The 21,268-nt window shown below is 39.5% G+C and overlaps 1 protein-coding gene across 3 annotated transcripts in view; it reads left to right on the top strand.

Moving 5' to 3' along the window:
• The window catches only part of TMEM131 (transmembrane protein 131), a 100,358-nt gene extending 79,990 nt beyond the window's left edge, over nt 1-20,368 (top strand). For 2 of the 3 annotated variants that reach the window (XM_052773629.1, XM_052773631.1), the window contains exons 30-42: nt 3,382-3,540; nt 4,129-4,724; nt 8,603-8,778; nt 10,023-10,150; nt 11,535-11,659; nt 11,809-11,967; nt 12,309-12,477; nt 12,832-12,953; nt 13,059-13,155; nt 14,224-14,321; nt 15,695-15,858; nt 16,164-16,256; nt 19,319-20,368. In XM_052773629.1, coding sequence (XP_052629589.1) covers nt 3,382-3,540; nt 4,129-4,724; nt 8,603-8,778; nt 10,023-10,150; nt 11,535-11,659; nt 11,809-11,967; nt 12,309-12,477; nt 12,832-12,953; nt 13,059-13,155; nt 14,224-14,321; nt 15,695-15,858; nt 16,164-16,256; nt 19,319-19,615 — 2,383 coding nt within the window. In that variant the 3' untranslated portion in view covers nt 19,616-20,368. The remainder of the gene's footprint in view (nt 1-3,381; nt 3,541-4,128; nt 4,725-8,602; nt 8,779-10,022; nt 10,151-11,534; nt 11,660-11,808; nt 11,968-12,308; nt 12,478-12,831; nt 12,954-13,058; nt 13,156-14,223; nt 14,322-15,694; nt 15,859-16,163; nt 16,257-19,318) is intronic. The other variant, XM_052773630.1, reaches the window with a different exon arrangement.
• Nucleotides 20,369-21,268: the final 900 nt, after the last annotated feature.

The raw sequence follows: 21,268 nt of genomic DNA on the forward strand, positions 1-21,268 counted from the left end.
GGTGAAAAAGGAGAACAAATTAATAAACGCTGCTATGGATTGAGTGCAAACAGTTTAAGGCTGAGGAGTACTGACTTTCTGCTCAAACTCAGGACAAAATAATATGCTTCTTGCATGGGCCTATTTCCTTAAGTGAGATACATATTCCTGTTAACCCTGGTCATGTGTAGTTTTTTGATAAATAATTAAGCCAAACTTGAGTCAAATTAGGTATTAAAGCACTGCTAACTGTGAATTCCCATAGAAATTTAAGCATCCTTCTGGAGTATTGTGCTTTAGAGAGATAGGAGGCAGTGACTGTAATGAGCTTAGCAGGTGCCTTGGATGAATTTAACTTTGCTGCCACTTGTATGTGACAGACAACTGGTGATACTAATAATGGGATTTCTGAGAACCTGAAGGGCATTGTTTGCAACACTGCACACTCAGAGGTTACATAGTAGCATATTAATGCACTTTTTTCTCAGCAGACCCGTGTTAGCTATGACTGATTGAAATATGAGTTGAAAATTCCACTGTGTTTTCCTAGTCTAACCTCTACTTGTCTTTATTTATTTGAAATCTGAGGTTATAAACAATGTGTCCCTGTGCTCACCTCTTGGATGTGAGACACTTTCCCCCACTGCCTTTATCCAGAGAAAACCCTAGCACAGAAACTTATCAGTGTAAGTTGTTACTTATCAGTAACAACAAATGCTGTTTTTCATTAATGTTAAGCTTATATCTTAGTGTGAGATGGATTGCTGCTGTAGATACCTGTGATGAAAAAGTGGTCTTTCTGTGTGCTGCAAATCCAAAGCATTCTCACAGATGTGAAATATTGCTGCTTTTTTTTTTTTTTTTTTTTCTTATTAAGATACTGGCTCTTCATTTTGCTGTACTATATCACATAAAAGTTTGGTTAGGCTGTCTTTCCTTCTAGGCATTGATAAAAAAAGTAGAGAAGATAAAGTTACAGCCTGCTTCATTTTCTTTTTTGACTCTTCAGCACTTTCCTAAGTAATGCAGTGTTACTTAGGAAACTGCATTTTCTTAAGTAACAGGAAAATTTCTGTTACTTAAGAAATTTTGTTTCCTAACTAATATTCCATTACATAGAAAAGTGCTGAGTAAGTACTGAAGTGGTTTTCTTCTGTATGTTTGCTAGAAATTTATAAGCTTAGTTTCTCTTCAGTATATTGACAAAGTGAATAATGCTTGTCAGCTCATTAAGGGTAGTTTGCATGGATAATGTTATATATACTTTATTTGTTAATTATACAAAAGAATACACAATACTAATCCTTTCCCTCACTATGTCTTTTTCCTACAAGTCCAAAACATCCTTCTTAGCAGCAAACTAGAGAAGAGTCCGAATGTAACAATTTCATAATATTCTAAGGATCCCGTGCACAGACAGCCTCTAACTTTTAGGATGCCATCACGTAGGGGTTGGCTAGTTGCCACTAAAACAATACTTCTATATTGTTGCAAAGCTGTCCTTAATTTCTAGGAGTGAACAACTCTAGGAGTTTGTCTAGTTCATGTTTTTAATTTGATAAGCTGGTGTTTATTGTTGCCTTCCCTAAATCACTATTGGTTTGGATTGTTACCATACTTGTGGCTCCAAGTTTTGAAGTCCAACTTGATAGGATTTGTACAAACATGACAAAGGAGCCAGTCCTTTTTATGAAGAACTTACTATCTAGGCATGTGTGTGCTCCAGGATAAAACCGTGAGAGGAAAGAGGGATGTGCCAAGATCATTCTTGGGTGTCTAGACCATGTTACTCCCCACTATGTGGTGTTCCTCACACTAATTTGTTCTGTAATTTAAATGACATGAACACTTTAGGCTGGTTCTATTTCTCTTTTTTTAATAATGATTTTTTTTAAAAAAAAACCAAAAAACCCAAACCACCACTGCTCCCACCACACCAAAACCAGAAAGTGCAGTTTAAAAGACCACAGAACAAGATTTGTTCTGTTTTTCATTTCAAAGCTGGTATTCGTTTATCAAAACACCAAAGTTGGCTTACGAAGAGGGAGTAGAGTCCTTACCCAGGGAGTGGCAGAGGAGGAGAAGCCACCAAGGTGACCTTTTGCTGCAGCTTGCCCTGTACAACCTCTGCGGACCCCCGCATTGATACTGTGAGGGGTGTGCTGGGGGGCTGAGGGAGAAGGGTGCCACCCAGCCCACCAAAACCCTGCCACTCCATCCCAAGTTTGTGTAGAGATGCGATGCTCTTGTTGGTATCAGTCTTGTGAAACTTTAAAATAGCATCATGGATCACAATTAACAATTAAAAGAAATTATACCTTATTCCTTACATCCCAAAGGTAATTCCATTTTTGATGGCATGGCACCCAGGGCAAGTGTTACTCTTTTGAGTAACAGTTTGTGTAAGCTTGTCAGAAGAACTCCCCTATTTCTTTAACTTTTCTGTTTCTTGTTAACATCTTGGGTGAAAATTACCTTTCCTACCTTCTGCCATCTGGTTATGCATCTAGAATCCTTTTTAATCCCTGCGACAGGGAAAATAGCACTGACAGCCAGCTATCAACAGCTGACTTGGTCTCCAGAGTTGCTTGTATTTTTGATGATAGTTAAAAAGATGATATCTAGACTGGATTTTTTTAGGTAAAATTAAGCAAGAGGTATCTCATCCTTTGTGTAAATTGATGCTGGTTTTCATACACTTGGCTTAGAAAAACTGGCAATCAGAACAGGGGGGAGAACAGAAACTGAAGTTACTAATGTAAAGTTCTTTTCTCATAAACTTTCTAGGGTAATAGGCAAGGCAAGCTTTAGTCATCGTCACTGTGTCTCCTTCCCCTGAAACTCCCACCTGTTAGAAGATGAAATCGGTAGCAGTGCGATGAAGGTCTCTGCAGTAGTTTTATTGCTTCATTCAAAAATATAGTTCACTGCAGTGCATTATGTAAGTGGAGAAACTCCTAAACACGGTATTGCAGCAGATGCAGTTAGTTGTAAAACTCCTTGAAATAATGCTCTTCATTTTTACTTCTCTGAGCAGCAGTACAATTCTCTGCAGAGGGTCTCTGCTTTTAAAATGGAATTGCACCAACGAGCTGTGAGAGCTGTGACCACTTGGATGCCATTTTAATATTTTAATTATACCTCTTTTTTTTTAATTTTGGATTAATATTCTTGGCAACTGCATGTCAGACTTGCATCTAGCTTCCATTCTCAGTGTTAAGTGATGTGTATATCAGGCTAGACTTGTGTATTTCATGTTTCTATCAGACAAAGCTGTGGTTTAGATGCAGTTTTCAGCTTTTCGGTAGAAGATACAAACTTTTTGTCTTGTGCAATTAGAGTCATTAACCTTAAAATGCTCAAAACTAAGAATACTGAGATGACTGCCTCTCTTCTCTGCAGTGTACTCTTTCTCTTGGTAATTGGAACAGCCTATCTAGAAGCTCAAGGAATTTGGGAGCCATTTAGGAGACGCTTGTCTTTTGAGGCCTCAAACCCTCCCTTTGATATGGGAAGGCCACTTGATCTCAGGAGAATAGTTGGAATTTCATCTGATGGAAAGTAAGTATAAGTTTGGAGTTTTTGTGGGATATTCTCCCCTTTTTTTTCCTCTTTAGTTGTAAGGCGAGTAAGAAAGTAATACTGTTCTTTAGAACAGGTGAATGAATAAAGATCCTCCTAGTTATTTATAAAAAGATGGCTTGGATAAAAAGATGGATTTTATGATTGTGAAGAATATTCATCTTTTGGAAAAAAAGAAAGAAAGAAAAAACCCAACCAAAACCAAACCCTGTCAAGTTTCCTGTTAAAGTTCTCAAGAATGAAAGGTATAGACTGCAGAAAAATTGCAGGCCAGAAGTTCCTACCTTTGGTGTCTTAAGTTAAAGAAAAATGAATCATCTTCTTTCAGTGTTCCTTCCAACATATATATTGACTGTCGTTTTACTGTGTTTTTGTTCATATGTACAGTGAGCAAGTGAACAGGAAATGGTAAAGGCTGCTGGCTTGTCAAACAAGTTTGGGGCATTTTTGTTGGTTATATGCCAGTAACAGTGTAGTTCAAGGATTCTTTTGGACATAGTGATTCTTTTCTTGTGTGGAAGAATGGAAACATTGTAGAGTATGTATAAACACTTGTTGTTCTTCCAGCTTGAATGCGCTTGGATCAGATTCTAATCACAGTTCATCCAGAGGGATCTATGGAGCAGGCAGTTCGTCTTCACGATCCAGTGCAGGGAATCATAAACAATGCAATGCAACAGCACACCTTCACAGCAATAGAAATGCACCTGATGTTGAAAACATCAAATCCAAAACCAGTTCAAACATACCTAATAGGACTTCAGCACAAGCAGCTTCCATGCAGTCAGTGAACAGAGCAGGCCCCTTTACCTTGGATTCAGGTGCCACAGCTCAGACTCATGCCGCGGGCAAAAGAGCCAAGGGGACAAGGCAGAACCAGCAGTCGACGCAGCAGCAGGCACCAGCTCTGGCAGAGCAGCCCCTCCAGCAAGCCCCAGCATCAGGGCCCCAGCAGCAAGAGCAACAGACTGAAAGTGCTTTGCCACAGCTACCACTTCTCAGCCCGCCTCACGGCGAATGTGCCAGCAGCAGAAGGCACAGCTCGGAGGATTCAGATCTCACTGGGCTCATAGAAACTATGGAAAAAGACTTTGACCACCCAGAATCCCCTTCCCCAGATGTGTTTACAGAGCAGCCCCCATCTCCACTAGCAAAAAACAAAGGTAATACAATTCTGCTTTTTTTAACAGGATGATTCATTATGTAAGCCACAGAACAAGATTTAATCAACTGTAAAGGTCATGTTTTCATAGCATGGAAAGTGATAGCTTCTCAGCTGTTCCCTACCCTGCTGTATGTGCCTGTGTCTTGAGCACTTCCTTTATTTGTTTTATGGCAGTGAGGTTCTCCATGCAATGCTAGGTTGTGATTCTTCCTCAAAAATTTTTGGAACGTTTTGATGGAAGCACATGTGAATATTTAGCCATCTGACCCTCTGAAGAAGAAAGATGCTTTTGGTTGCTACTCCCTTTGCCTTTGGGTTAACATCCGTCCCTCCCACCACCTCTGTCATTTGTACTTGGGGCTGGGAGTTGAGGAAAGGAAAAAGAAGTTGTCCTGGTGTGTTACAAAAACTGAGATGGGGAAGAAGGGAGGAGGGGAAGAGAGATGGGTAAACCCCTGTGGGATTGTTTGGGAATGGAATTCTTCATGCCCAGACTTGCAGTTGTAGAAAATCCTTGATGTCAGGTGGTCAGTAAATTAATATATAGCACCTGTCTTTATAAGTTGCATTCATCTTTGCATGAGGTTGGAGTTGAATTTGAATTGTTTATGCATCTTTTCGATTGTCTAATGCTTAAAATAACTTACTGGATTTCATACATTTAGATACATTCAGACTTTTAATATTATATGTCAGTTATTTTCCTTATAAAATTTTTGTTAGATTAGAACTTCCAATCATGCTTTTTGTATTAGCCATTTCAGTTGTGTCCCACAGTTACATGGTTGTAAATTTAATCTTAATGTGTCTATTTCTAAGTGATTTTTCACTTTTTTCTACCACCACCATTGTACATAAACAGTACTGATCCTGTGTTGCTTATTAGAGATAAAGTTAAGAAAATGAATGGCAGGAAAGCATATAAACCCTGAAGCTTCTGTATGATCACACACCACCAAAGAGGAAAGCTTCACTCTGTTAAGTAGTAATGAGCAGGAAGGTCTTAATTAGCTCAGAATGGATGCAATGATGCATCTGGACTTTCAAAGTGGAGTTTCTAAAGTGATAACAGGTTTTGGCATCCTGCTGAAATATACTACTTTATTTCTGGGCTTGTTTGTTTTTAGTTTTGACAAGGGGATGTGGTTGGAGGAATTAATCCTATGAGATTTATGACCAGTTTGTCAGTTATTAATTTCATAAAGGCTAAATAGTACTCCAGCAAGTACACTCCAGCATGACTGTAGGTAGGTTTCATAGGCAGCATCTATGTTAGCAAATATTACAGTATTGGAGCTCTGGAAAGCAAAATGGCTGTTAGCAAGGATGCAACATCTTCATGGGGCATGTCTGAGTGGATTTACGGTGGACTGATCCAGTCCCTGTACTGAATGCCTGAAAGGGCTGGAAGCGCTTCTGGAGAGCATCTTCCATTTGTAGTTCAACCTTAAAAGAAAGCAGCTCTTGTGCTCCAGTCCTGCTGTACGATGCAGCTGCTACACAGCATGTGGGGACCATTGAGCTTGGTTTCAAAAGCACATTCCTGATCCAAATAATATGGTGTACCTATGTTAACATTTTTGTACCTATAGTAATTTCTAGTAGTCTATGTATTGGGAGATTGAGTGAGCAAACAGTTGCTCCTAACTGTTGATAGACCTTTGATTACATTTTTTCAACTATATTTAAATGCATTTTCTTGAGATGGGTGCTTGTGTTGATTTGTCTATCAATTTCAAAAGCTGATTAAATGATAAAATACTTAGTTCCTAATCACTTACATGGGGTCCATTTTTTGGCGTTACTTTCCTGTTTTGTAACTTTCTCCTGATTACAAATTCCTTCGGAAAAATTCACATTTTTCCTCCTGTTACAGAGGCTTTGCATCATTTGTGCTTTGGCATGGTGGTATACTGAATATTTAAACATATTCTGTATTGCAAAATATATTATGTTATATTTTGCAATCCAGGTAGTTTTCTTGACCTCTTCCTTGTCTCAGATCAATAAATCAGATTCAGGCATGTAGACTTCTTTTTTGACAAGCTTTATAAAAAAACCCACAACATTACCTGTAAACCATAACTTGACTGTCAAAAGCTCAGTGCATCAAATAAAACTTGCCCGTTTCCATTTGCCCTCTTTAAAAATGTAAAGCTGTAGGGGAAGTTCCATTATCTATCTAGATCTACATACACACACCAATATTTGTCTTTAGATAAATAGCTAGAGCTAGTCACAAACATTTGCAGAAGCAGCAGCTTCTGGACTAAAACTGGCTGGCATAATATCCTGTGCAGGATTCCCATCTTTATAGTCTTCTGTTTCAGCTTCCCAATACTTGGGTCCTAGCAGACTGCTGCAGAGCCTACACCAGGTTTTTGTTAAACAGCTGCTTTACATTGTATTTTTATGTCATGGTAACATTTTAAATAGATTTTCTAATGACGAACATTAAACTGTTTAGCAGTCCTGAATGTAGACTAAATTTTAAGCAAATCTTAGAACGAGACCTTCTGAGGCAAGTTTGAAGGCACTGCCCTTTGATATGTATCTGGTATTTGCCAAAATAGTGAAGGCAAATTCATGTTTCAGTACAAACTTTCCCTGAGAAACAACTTGCCAAATGAAATATGACAGCTGTCATTGTGCTTCCAGACTCGGTTCTGACGCGAGCTGGTACAAATCCCAGCAGGGGCTGAATCCACTTATTCAGCACAGGTTAATTGAGTCTTTACTTGAGTGAACTATTGCGTCCACCCTGGAAGCTGTATGCAGGCACTGTGTGGCTTACAAATGAGAACGCTTAGTCTGAAGGGCAGTATCTCAGAAAGATCTTATTGGTAAAGGTGTATATTACATTGAATGAAAGACATAAGAATAGTGTGAATGCTCTCATCCTGTAAGAGAATAACAAGAGGCGATGGTAAGGTACTGATGACATATACGCACACACAGCTTCTCTGTATTGATGCTTTTTTTGATAACTTTTTTTACTCCCCAGGAGCCTAATCCTGCCTATTTTGCAAGCCGGGACCTCTGGCTTGATATCAAAGGTTCTTAAACCTCTACATTTTGAACTTACGCTATGCTACATTTCAGCTAGCCTATAGGAATTGCAGGAAAAACAATCAATTGTTCAAGTAGCATTATTTATTTGTATGTGGATTGCTTTAAGAAAATTGATTAAAGATCCCCTACAGCGTTTAATGCATTGTTTTCCCTACTTTGAGATGCAGTAACACTTTAATGCGTCATGCCAAGTTATTTTACATTCAGCTTAGTCATACCTTTTAGAATAGTACACTCCCAAAGAATAGAATATGTCAAGGGGAGAAAGTATACTTGGGTGTGAGATTTCAGGTTTTTGGGGTTTGGGTTTTTTACATCTTTGCTGGGCAAATACTATTAGTGATTTTTCTCATCTGCTGTAGTCTTACTGCAACTTGTTGTGTTTTTTTAACAGACAAGTATGCTACTAATTATTCTTCATTTGTTCAGATGATAAAGCTTGTACCAATTTCTGAAGTTCATGTTTAAATCTAGTCTTACATGGTTAAACTGTGAAACTGGATTCTAAAGTATTTAAAAGGAATGCCAGGAACAGAGCAGAGAAGAATTATAGGTAGCCAGGTGCCCACCATCTACAGAGAGGCAATGGAGGTAAGGCTCAGGAGCATAAATGCAACAGTGCCAATCAGGGTTCTTCAGGTGTGATGCTATTGCTCACGTTTGGTGTGAAGTGGCTGCAAATAGTCAGTGTATCATAACAGATGACAAACCTCAGAGGCTTAATCATGTGGGTTAGCCTCTAAAATGAACTAGCCCATCTCAGACTACTGCTGCTGAGAATCTGAAGCATCCTTATCTCCCTAGGGAAAGGGAAAACACTTCAGCGCAAGGCTAAGCCACAGAAGAAGCGGGAAGAAAAGGATAGAAGAGGGAAAGGAAAGCAACAGGAGGATGAACTGAAGGATTCCTTGGCAGATGATGACAGTTCTTCAACCACAACCGAAACCTCCAACCCAGATACAGAACCACTTCTCAAAGAGGTACGGCACTGCTCGTAAAATGAGGTTACTGTGTAGCTGGTGGGTCACCTGTTAGAGTAGGAATACATTCTTTTCCCCCCACCCTACCTGCAGCTTTCATATACACTGTAATACCTAACAAAGGAAGAATGTTAATTAAAAAACAACTTTCCCAATCCGTACCTTCACTTCTTCTCTACAAAATTTGGTCCTCTGAGTGAATATGCTTGAATCATGGAGTCTCAGGACTGAAAGTGCCTGAGTGACTGTGGCTTGAATAAGCCACCGGTTGTCAGCAGCCTTGTGGTAATTATCTCTCTGCACGCCCCTCGCCTATTCTATTTGCAGAATAAAACGCCAAAGTATGGACACTAATTTTACTCAATAATTAAGGTGTATGCTAAACCCATGCATTTCATCAGTTGCAAAGCATCCATTCACTGGTGGTAACTTGTCAGCAGGCAGTTAACTTAATTACCTTTGACAATACCCCTACCTTTATTTTACTCATTTGGCTTACATGCTTCTAGGTAATAAACTAAAGCTCTAGCAACTTGTGTAGTGGTCAGGTTGTCATAAATATTTTGTCCTAAAGCATGTGCTAGGGAACCAAACAAAGCAAAGGTAATCACAAAGAGAATAAAACCAAGCCTAAATTTTGACATGTCTCAGATTTGAACTTTGGAAAATATAGAGATTCTAGCTGGGGGAAAAAAAGAAAAGAATTCCATTTAATATATTTTAAAAGTTACAATTTAGTAAGTTTTCATTTGAAAGTCACCGTTGATTTTTCAGGATGGCTATTTGACAGTATACTTGTATTCAGAAAGTCTTAGAAGTGTGGTTAAAGAAAAAAAACAAGAATGGTAAAGTTGCTCATATTCTTTGCTTTGTTGAAGAGTCTGTTTTAGACGGCTGGGACTCTGTACAACAGCTGCAGTATAGGTCCCAGTACAGACCTAGCATCCTTTTAAGTAGATTTGGAGGCTGTGGCCTGAGAAGCTGTGTATTTACAAACATCATATCTGCTTGAAGCACATTAATTTGCTAGATATTTTGATTTCTACTTCTCTAATAGCAAAAATAGATACCATGTTTTATAGGTATACTCACTAAGAGGTAAAAAGATACCTTCTATGCTGCAAAAATGCTCATGTTTTCAAACAGCATTCTTTCCTCAGCTCTGTTTGTACTACGTATGTTGTGATGCAAGAAGAACTTCACTTTTCATTAATATTAACTTGTTGTTATAATGTCTTTTATAGGAACCTGAAAAACAAAAGGGAAAAGTTATGCCAGAAAAACCTGAGAATGAAATAGTCCAAGTAAAACAGAAAACTAAAAAACTGCTAACAAGTATCAAGAAAGAAATCCCTGTAGATGTGAAAACCAGGTAAGCATAACAAAGGCTTTTTAGTAGGGAAGGCATTGTGCTTGAAGGGAAGATGGATCGATAAAAATCTGTGTTTTCAACTGTTGTGGCTGCCAGTCTGTCTAATGCCAACAGCAGATACCTTTAAGCAGCTTCCTCTTCCTTCCTGATATCAGGGAATATCTGAAGCTTGTAAATAATAAATTATTTAATGGGAGTACAGTGTGTAAATGAGAACTAAATCTGGACAAGAAAACCAGGTTAAGCAATGTTAAGCTTTCTGTAACAGGTATCACATACACAAAGTAGGGTTAATATTTCTACAGGAGCTTCTAGTGGCAGCACAGTAAGCCAGTGCTAACATGAGTGAGTGCCTTTAGTTGCCCTTGGTGAAATTACAGCCATGCAATTTCCTTTTTTGTATCATAGAGTAAGATCAGAGTCTTGGATATGTTATTAAAGGAGGCTGCTGCTGCTGCCAGTCCCTTTTCCTTACTGGCAGGTGGTTGATTGCAGATGATAGAAAACAGAAAAATGAAGAACTTTAGTCTTACTGTATCTAGTTCATTCTGAAATCAGATCGGTATCCAAGTGCCACAAAAGTTAACTCTACCAAACTGAGGCTTGTGTTTTCTCTGTTGCTGTAATTAATACTAGACTAACTGGGATTAGTAGTTAGTATAAATTTATTTTCTTCAAAATATTCCTGAAAACATTGCCTGGCAAAGTCTCCTCCTTATCCTATTTATTCTTACCATTATCTACTTTCCATTATCATATAAATCACAAGTTCATTACATGTGACAATATTCAAAGGCCACAATGAGAGCTGGTTTGGAATTCTTCTGCAAGAAATGGGTAAAATAGTTCTTCCATAGAAAGTGTGAGAGACATAATCAAATAGTTGGAGAAAAAGAACAATATATAGCCAAATGGATTTGGTGGTGGGTTTGAATAGTTTTATGTCATCAACTGAAAGATGATCCTGTACATTCAGGGCAATAGCATTATCAGGAGCATGTGATCTAACAAGAGTGTGTGAGGGCAGAGTAGAAACACGGCAGTTGCCATCTCTTATTGCCTCTGTATAATCAAGCAGGTTTTGTAATCCTGGCACTCCAGGATGAAAGCTTCTCCTGGAAGGTGAGTGAGCCCTAATAAATGTGTGGAGCACTGTGGGTAGAAAATGAGCCAGGGCTAGGAAGGATGGAGTTGCATATAGGAGAAATAGAAAATTCTGCTTATGAATAGCTTTGAAAATGAGCACAAGTTTGACATAGAATGCCACAGGAGACCAGGATTTTGTAAGACCGTATGGTGCATATATATACATTTAAAAAAAAAAAAAATTCTCCTTTAGCACTTCAGAGAGCTTAAAAATAAATGGATCTCTGTTTTCATTTAGTTCCTTGGATTTGTCTTATACTCCCCCACTGGAAAACAAGCAGCGCAAAACCTTTCCATCCAAGATATCTACACAACACCTTTTGGCGAATGGGTCTAAATCAAGAAACCTCCCCAAAACAAGAGGTACTGTGAGGCTATTTTTTATAAATACCTCAGGAGTTTTATTCAGTTGTTTGTAACCCCTCTTGAGTGGTTAATTCTAAGTCTGGTGTGCGAAGAAAGCTGTTCAGTTTACCATCCATGGACTTGCTTTTCTTCTTTTGTCTTAATAGGTCCAAACAGTAAGTTAATGGAGAGCAGGCCATCAGTATTAGCAAAATTTCTCCCCAGTGGTTCTGGTCAGGAGCTAGGAAACACCAGCAGCTCAGAAGGGGAAAAGGATTCTCCACCACCAGAGTGGGACTGTGTGCCTCTTCATAAAGCTGGCAGCTGTAAGTAATTGCTAGAGGATGACAGAATTAGTCTTCTGCAACTAATATCCGTAGGTAGGCTTGGTCTGTTTAAAGATCTTCCTATCTTTTTCTCACTGCATGGTTGTGCTCCCATTTTCTGCTGTAGGCCTTATTGATAGCATCGGGTACAATTTGGGAGGTTTGAAAACCACTTGGGCAGAACACGGGCCATTCTGCAGTTCTTCAGTGATGAACAGGATTCAGAAGCTGCTGGGGAAATTGAGGAAATGAGAATTACTGCTTGAAAACAAAATGTATTTTGAGAACCCCTTGTTGTAATGTAAATACTATAGGAAGATGGTTTGTGTTTCTCTTTATAGCTACAGACAACCTTTATAAACTCTCTCTGCAAACCCTGAATGCAGATGCTTTCCTGAAACAGCGACAGCCCTCGCCGACACCTGCCTCTCCATCTCTTCCTCCCGCACCATTTGCTTTTGGGCCACGAGGAGGCACTTACAGCAGCATTGTGAACAGCAGCTGCAGCAAGTGAGTCCAAATCTGCACCTCCTACTGATTTCCTAAGCACAGAACATTGTGGAACCCATGTGCTTCATATGGTGCATCTCCCTTTTCTCAGACCCATTTCCTCTTCCAATGGAAACTGCTTTTTTGCAGATACTACTGTGCATATCTTACCATGCTATTTATACTTTCCTGGGGTTGCTTAGGACTTGGTAGATTGGAAAAATGCGCAATTACATGAACTGTTGAGCTGTTGTTAACATTTTCATGAATGCTAGCTTAAATTGCTGCTTTTTATCAAACTGTTTAAGTCCAAAACCTTACTCTTTTTTTTTTTTTTTTTTTTCCCCCCCCCCCACCTTTTTTTTCCCCCTTAAGTGAAACGAAAAGCAAGCAGCCTAATGGTACCAAACATAAGCTGGCAAAGGCAGCTTCTCTTCCAGGCAGGAATGGTAACCCCACATTTGCTGCTGTAGCTGCAGGTTATGACAAGAGCCCAGGTACTAGAACCAGTTTGGAGTTCTAAATATTTCTGCATATTTCCTGAATATTCTGTTATTTTGTTTTCTTATTTCACTTGTTTTATATATATTTTTTTCTTGCAGGTGGCAGTGGTTTACCAAAGGTTTCTCCAAGCAAGATGGATGTTTCCAGTAATGTCAGCATTTCCCACACAGTTGTTGACAGTGATGGCTCTGACAGGTAGTTTTTATATTCTTTAGGCAAATACCTAGGCCCCTAGAAAAGAAGATTTTAAGCTGTTAATCTGTTAATGGCATTTTGAAGGTAGTGACAGAATACATTCTGGTTCCCCCACCCCACCCCCCCTTTTTTTTTTTTTCTGCATGTGATGGGGACACCCTCCCCTCCTCGCTCCAAGTAACTCAACAGTTTTGTGTTCCCCGCCATCCAAACAATGAGAAATCAGCTTGGCTCTTTAAGTATTGAGGAATGCGTACCAAGGTCACTTGAAATAGTTTACAGGCAGAATATCTTGTTGTACAACACTATCTTTCACTCCCAGTTTTAACACTGAGACCAGAACTATCACTGGGCTTTGTGTTATGAGTAGGAGCAGAATATAGCTGTGCTCGGTCATGTTCCCCAAGGCACACTGTCTTTTCTGACATGTTGTGGCAGTGCACGTCTGTCTTGGTTGTAAAAAGCAGTGAGCTTTTGGTAACCTTTCTGGAATAGGAAAAAGACTTGAATTCAAGTTTCAATACGCAGAGGAATTGCTTTTCTGAGCAAAGTTTGTGGGTGGAGTTTTGGTTTGCTTTTGTAAATGTTTATCACTGGTTCCAGTTAACTCATCTGTATTTTCAAGAAGCTTGCCCACAAGCTAGAGTGTGAGTGTGTGTATCCCTTCTGAGTGGTTCTAAATTTTATCTGCTTGTCGAAAAAAAAAAAAAAAAAAAATCACCATGGCTTGGACCCTGTAAGTTTTCTGAAAAACTGATACTAAAGCTACTCTGAGGTTCGTGTTGGAGGTCAGTCTACAGATTAAAAAGCATTATGTCTATAGCAGTGTCTTGCTCCAAGGTGGGTATATACACAAGAAAATGGTATTTCACTGAAATCTTTTGTTAAAACAAAAATAAGCTGATTTCCTAACTCTTGATCCCCATTAAATATAGAGAGAGAGTTAAATATATATACACACATATACATTTGTACATAACATTTGTATATAGGTCAGTAAGTTAATATTGTCAGTAGTACTGTGTTAATGAGTTGCCTATTGCTTTCCCATTACTCTATAATATTTAGTTCGGGTTTGTGGAGTCCTATCAGCAATCCCAGCAGTCCTGACTTCACGCCTCTCAACTCATTCTCTGCATTTGGACATTCTTTTAACTTAACTGGAGGTGAGTCTTTTGTTTTCAAATATTTTTCTGTATTCAAGTACAGGTTAAAGAAATGGTGTGTCTCCATTCCACTGGTCTAAGTACAGACAGCATTCCCATCCCTGCCCCCAAAAAGAATGACTACGTAGGAAAGCATGATAAAAATTTGGTGGTGTATTCTGTGTTTCAGCCCAGAGACAGTTAGTGGAAACTCTTAGAGTGTTGTTTGGGCTGGAAATAATTGTTTTTTAAAGTTTCTTAGTTTCAGTAAAATTTCTTGAGATTTGTTTTTTTCCTTAGTCTTCCTCTCCTCCATCCCTCCCCCTGAACTTTACTGTAGGTCTCAAAAGTGTGCCACTAGGCCTGTGGTTTCCTGAGCACTCCTGCCTGCATAAAATCATTGCTCTATAAATGAGGCAATGGCCTATCCCTTGTGTTGCTTTCCTCTTGTGTTCTCCTTTAGTGTTTGTATAGCTGCATGATGTACCAATGCATACTAAACCGAGCAATTAATTCCTGTATTTAAATATTTAGGCAAATTTTGACTATTGAGATGGGCCTTGATGCAGGCAGGCTATATTGTAGGGCATGGATGCTCTGTGTACTTACGTAGATTTGCATACCGTGTTTGGGGATGCATAATAGTTTTTAAGGTGCCTGCAAAAGATGATAAGCAAAGCAAGCTTTTTTTGTGGCATTTGCAAAACAGATTGTATGTCTACTGAAAAAATTGTATGTCTACTGAAACATGCTGGGGGTCTGCAATCGAGAGCAGCTGCTGCTGTGGGGTTCTATCATATTCATCAGCAATATTTGGCACCAGTGACTGATGCCTGGGATCGGTTTTGTGTATGGGGCCCAAGTGAACCATGAGCACTGGTGCCGCCCTCCCCTTCTCATAGCAGAGATGGGGTCTGGGCTGGGGCACAGCCAGTGCTGCCGCCTGTACCATGAGTTAGAAGGGAGCACTGCAAGGCAAGTAAGTGCTGTGATTATGAGAGGCTCCTTCAGCCTGGTCGTTTATTCTACCTGCAGATAACTTGTTATGAGGAACTGTCAGGACTCTCAGTATGTGCTTCTGCCTGGTTCCCCAACTGCTTTTGGGTAAATAATACCAGCAACCACAAATCCCATAGGCTGATACTGAATTATACACAGTAAGCATGTAACTCCTTTTTTCCCCACTGTAACCATAATTCTAACTTTGTAGCTGCTGTCTGATGTAGGGCATGTGAGATGAGGTCTGTATTACTGTGTGATCTTTTCTAATCTCAATTCTGCAGCAGGACCTGCTAGAAAAATATGGGAAATAACTGTGAAGAGTATTAGTTTGCTGTGGTTCTTGGAAAAAGAGGAAGAGTAATGTACTCAGTTTTATTTCATTTTATTTTTAGAGGTGTTTAGCAAACTTGGTTTAGCTCGATCTGCTTATGGGCAGGATGTTCAGAGAAACTGGAGTGAATTCAATAATGTTCCATCATCCATCTGGGATCCTTCAGCTACAGATTCTGTACCCTCCTGGCCAACAAGTTCGAGTTCCCCGACCCATACAACTGCAGTAAGTATTAAGTCCAAATACAGCATTTTATTATTGTTACCAACCTGTTCTGTATCTGTCATCTAATTTCATTTAGAGGATTTTTAAATTTGGATGAAAAAAATCAACTGAAGAATAAAGGAAAAGGGAAGCTATACATATTCATCATTCTCTGTAGTTAAGTTGACATGGCTGTTGGACAAAGAGTGATTAGTCCACTCACTTGCGGATGATGAATCCATGTAAATTGCTTCACATAAAAATATCTCTCACGAGAGCATCTTGCAGCACTTAACAAAAGTGTGTTCCATTTCTGCGTACGTCAGGATTATAGAAGGAGCTGTTCTGCTCCTGTGCCATGGCTGGACACTGCCTCTGTCACTTCCAGTTTGATGGACAGTTGCAAAATAGCCAATATGGTAATGTTCAGACTTTGATTCTGGTTCTTGAATCCAGTGTTGCACCTACTTGTAAATTAACAAAAGGTCAAAAAAACTTATCTAAAAGACCTCAAATGTATTATTTTCAGCTTAGAAAAAACACTAAAGGACTGAGCATAAGGCAAAGCCTTTAAACTGACTACTAATTTTGATGGACATCTTGAGTATAGCCAAAGAAGAAGAAAAAACAACTTTTACACAGATTGCAGCACTGCTCTCATCCTTGTGCCTCTCTATCTGTCAGAATAAAACTTATACTGCAACAGCTGTCTTCAGTGCCAGCTGAAATCATTCTTCATCTTGTCTTCTGAAAATGTTTTTGTAGTGAGTAAGAGGCAGTGTTTACTTCACCTGGTAGCAGTTCAGATGAAGTAGGGGAAGGCAGGGGACAGGGGAAGCCAAAGAAGGTCACACAGCTTCTTATAGACACGCATTCACTGATCCCACCCTTGTCATGCCGTTACAACTATAGCTGTAACCTCACTAAAACTATATAAGGAGAGATTTTTGCTTTTTGTCCCATGGAGAGCAGATTTCTCAGCATTTGATAGAAGGAGGGATTGGGGACAACCAGAACAATCTCTCTAGCTCCTAACTGCTAACCTATTTCCTGGCTGCTTCTGAAAAATATTTGGAAGTGTGCTTCAGGAAGCATCGAGATGGAAGCCAGAGAAACTGTATAGAAGAATTGTCAGTCTCTCCCTTTAAATACTTTGATTTTGAGGAAGAAAAAAAGAAAAAAAAGCATTTTAGGAGCTTATTCAAGGAGAAGATCACTTAATAAACAAGAAGCAGCAGACAGACTGAAATGTTCAAAGCCTTTTTAATGATAGTGATTATTTTCAAGTGCTTATGGTGAGCCATAACAGGAAAACTTGGCTATTCCTGCCACTGAACCTCCTTGCTCCAAGTGCTAGATAAGAGAGCAGGTACCAGGCCGGGGCCCTCTCCTTTCCTTCTTTGTGGCACAAGACCCAAAGCTGTTCTTGCAAACAGCACTTGTATAGTGGCTTCTGTGTTACCCTCTTTTCTAGGAAGGTTTCTGGGGAGTTGATTTTGATCATCCTCCTTCCTTATTCCTCTTGCTTTCCCATTTTATGCATAACTCTGCTTCTGTACTAAATAACATTTGACTTCTGGGTCCCATATCCCCTCAGGCCTTGCTGCATTGCTGGTACTTCTTTGCAAGTTTCTTTCTAACCACAGTCCCTTATTCCTCTTTCCTCCATTTCCCTTTGTGTAGTTCTGTCTGCCAGCCACTTTGTACCTCCCTCCACCAGCCTTAAAAGGGAGTAGCAGCCTAATCTAAGGTACTCTTCTCTGCCACTCCTTTCCTCGTTGCTTCTACTTTATCAGCAAGAGTCTTTCTATCACATTCAAATGCTTCTGGGACACATAGGAATAGTTCCTGGCTTTTGCCCACAGGAGGAAATAGAGTGGACTTTTAGTGTGTTAGGGTTGGTGTCCGAGCAGTAGAATGAGTTTCCTGCTGTAGGCTTAGTAGTCTAATGCTTGTATAGCTTAAATATAACCATTTAATTATATAATAGTAATAAACTGTGACCCTAGTTGGCTCAACTTCTCAGTGGCATTGGAGAGTCCTAATGATGTTGGCCCAGTTAACCCCTGAGTATGCTCAAAATTCCTCTCCAACCCTTGATATCAAATTATTTGAGGACAATTTGGTAATGTGTTGGTGTCCAACCAATTTCAGGTATGATTAGACTGAACAAATCTTCTTCATTCCAGGGGACAAAATAAAAACCTGAAATGAAGACATTTTCAGAGTTTACCTTGTTTACTTTTCTAAAGGGATTTTTATTTTAATCTTCAGATGCACAGTACACTAATACTGGTTAACCTTTAGTGTGCATTCTCTGAGGGCTGAGATCTTGGGAAGGGATGCCCTATCTCCACCCAGTAAATCCAAACATAAAGATGTTTGTAGCTTACAGCACACACTCAAGTCCACTGCCTTTTGGATGTATCAAGTTTACTGTATATTTGCAAATTGAATTTACAGCATATGTACATTAAATCTATTGGCACTGAGGTATGTAGTGCATTAAGCCTACATGTAGCAGGTTCTGTGCTAATATTAGCATGAAAGTTATGCTAACCTTTCTCATCTCCATCTTTGGCTGCTTCCGGGTATCACTTTCCACCACACCATGGGTTAGATTCCTCTGCTTGTTGCTTGCTACTGTTTGGGCTTCAATAAAACAGTTGACAAAACCTGGGCCTTGTTCATTTCTGCATGTGTTCTCTAGGCTTGCTGTACCTGTCCTATGCATCCCAAATGCATTTGTGACATGGCTTGCAGCACACCTGCATCTGCACCATGACCATTTGTCAGACTTCCAGATGTCTTGAGCCAGGACAGACTTACTGGAACTCCATGACAAATGGCCAGTTCTCCGATACCCTCTCCCTTCATCTGGAGGAATTTTGGATGGGGGAAAAAGTATATACTGGGAATATGGGGAGGTACAGTGGGACTGAACACAGGTAGGTTCATCCAAAATGTACAATTTATAAACAGATATGTCTGAATACAAGGAGATAAGTTTGCAAACAGCCAAAAAAGGATTAAGGAATAGACTTTGCTGCTACCTTCCATTACAACTTGAAATTTGTTGGTTTTTTGAGAGTTGAACCATGTTTATCTATGTCATTCTAACTAGTTTAATTAAGCTTGAGCTTTTTGGCCCTTGTGTGTTAAAGCTTGAATGCTAGTAGTGCTTAAATTAGTAATGGTATGGGGATGTATAAGCTCAAATGAAAACAGCTTAAAAGCCTGTAATGTAATTGCACTCTGCAGCCCATTCAGTTACCAGACGTGTTTGGTGACCATTAGTAGTGTGGTTCCTCTGGGGCAAGCTCTGTTAAAGGGAGTTCTAAACTCCCTGTTGCAGTGAAGATGGAAGGGGTTCCACAGCAGGCTTGCTGCTTCTTAGATACTTTTCTTTCAGGGTGGCTGTAAACAAGGTGAAAATAGAGGTTACTAAACTGCTACTTACCTGGCTCTGTCTTTGTTGCAGTCGATCCTTGGCAACCCAAGTGGCCTGTGGTCCACCACTCCGTTCAGCAGTTCCATTTGGTCAAGTAATCTCAACAGTGGCCTTCCCTTCACCACTCCAACAAATGCATTGTCAGGCATTGATCTCATAGGTAGTGAAAACTCCTCCACTGCTCCTCCTCCGCCCACTGCTGCCACTGTTGCCAATCCTGCTGAAGACATGGGACAGACCTACAATCCTTGGAGAATTTGGAGCCCAACAATTGGAAGAAGAAGTTCAGATCCTTGGTCTAATTCACACTATCCTCACGAAAACTGAAGTTAAGCAAAAGGAAAGAACTCTTATCCAGGTCATGATACAATTCTGAATGCAAATTTTTGAAACATCATTTTCAGGCTGTTGCTGGTCATTGCTTCCCTCCCCCCTGCCCCCCCGCCCCGCCCCCCGAAAGTCATGCTTTCATCACTTGCTCCTTTTTGAAGTCTGTCCTGCAATATGGTAGTGTGAGATTGCAGATAAGCTTGAAAAAGTCTGGGTGTGGTCACAAATCCCAACTACAGCTGAAGCCTGTAAATCTGAACAATTTCACTGGTTTCATGTTTTACTATCTGCCATCATTATTTAGGAAACAATTTGAACTATAAAACAGTCCTGGCATGCAATACTTTTATGAAAAGTACCGGTCTGGGTTTTTAAATTTTTCCAGTATTATCCTCCAAGTTCTAATTTAAAATCAAAAGGCACATTGTGCTAAAATGCAGAGTATTTTTTTAAAATAAGGCTGTCTTTGTTAACACAGGTTCTAAGAATGTAAAAAAAAAAAAAAAAAAAACCAACAAAAACCAACCAAACCAACACAAAACCTTAAGAGCAAAATGGCTGAATGTAAGAGCATTCTGTTGAGACTGTAATACACTTTCTGTGCTGTTTGTACATTTGTAAACCTGAATGCATTTTTAAGTTGAACTGAAATGCACACAGCCAAGACTTGTGGAAAATACAAGATACCTTGTGCGTTTCTTATGGATACAACTTTGGGTTGTACTTTAAAATAAATACTGCTTTTTTCAAGATCTGTCTCCTGTAATTCTGTTCTCCTGCTATTTTCTAAACTTGTGCATGCATGAATCCACTTGGCAATAGTAGCCTTTGGGTGAAAATCTACTGTGCATAGAGCCTATGTTAACAGAAACTTCACTGCAGGTGAAACCTGGCTTCTGAGCAGCATGGGTTTGTATAGCAGTGGAGAAGTAGAAATTGTTTTCAGGGTCACACAGTGCTACCCACTTGAAAATTTGCTGGCTAGCAAAATGCTGGAAAAATGTCTACACTGTTTAAGTTTCCAGGTATCAGGCATGGTAGCAGCTGCTGCTGTTTATGCTACACCCATACCTTTGAACACTGTTCTTGTATAGGTCTGAACAAGAACATTACTATTTTTAGATATGATTTATCTGTCCCTTTAAGGTGCCTGTTTCCCTTTGTTAACAGTAAGGCAAGCCCCAGTGACTACATATTCATCTGAGCTAAAGCCAGGTAAAAATGAACCCTTCCATTACAAGACAGCATTAACAGACACTAGCAACATAAATTTACTTATGACTCAGTGGCACTGCTTAAAATTTACAGCAGCAGATTTTTATCAGAATTCATCCTTTAAAAAAGAACTCTGTATTTTAGTTAAAACCTTTATGCTACAAGGAATGTTGTATGCAACAAAATATGAGAGTTAAATAATTGAGACTATGTGACCACTTTTCCAGCTTGCATTATGTAAAAACAAAATCTCTACAACTGTCATATTGCTGTCTTCTTGCTGCCACCAGCAGAAGCTTAAAGATACAGATCTCTGAAAAAAGAACCTGCTGGAACTCCTTTGTTCTTAAAATTTGGGTATTTCTAGAACCATGCAAGGTCATGAAATGTTCAACTTGGATTTGTATGCAGTTTCCTTCTGAGTAACTGGGCAAA

The sequence above is a fragment of the Harpia harpyja genome, chromosome 22, assembly GCF_026419915.1.
Source record: "Harpia harpyja isolate bHarHar1 chromosome 22, bHarHar1 primary haplotype, whole genome shotgun sequence".
In the NCBI taxonomy this organism is placed as follows: Eukaryota; Metazoa; Chordata; class Aves; order Accipitriformes; family Accipitridae; genus Harpia; species Harpia harpyja.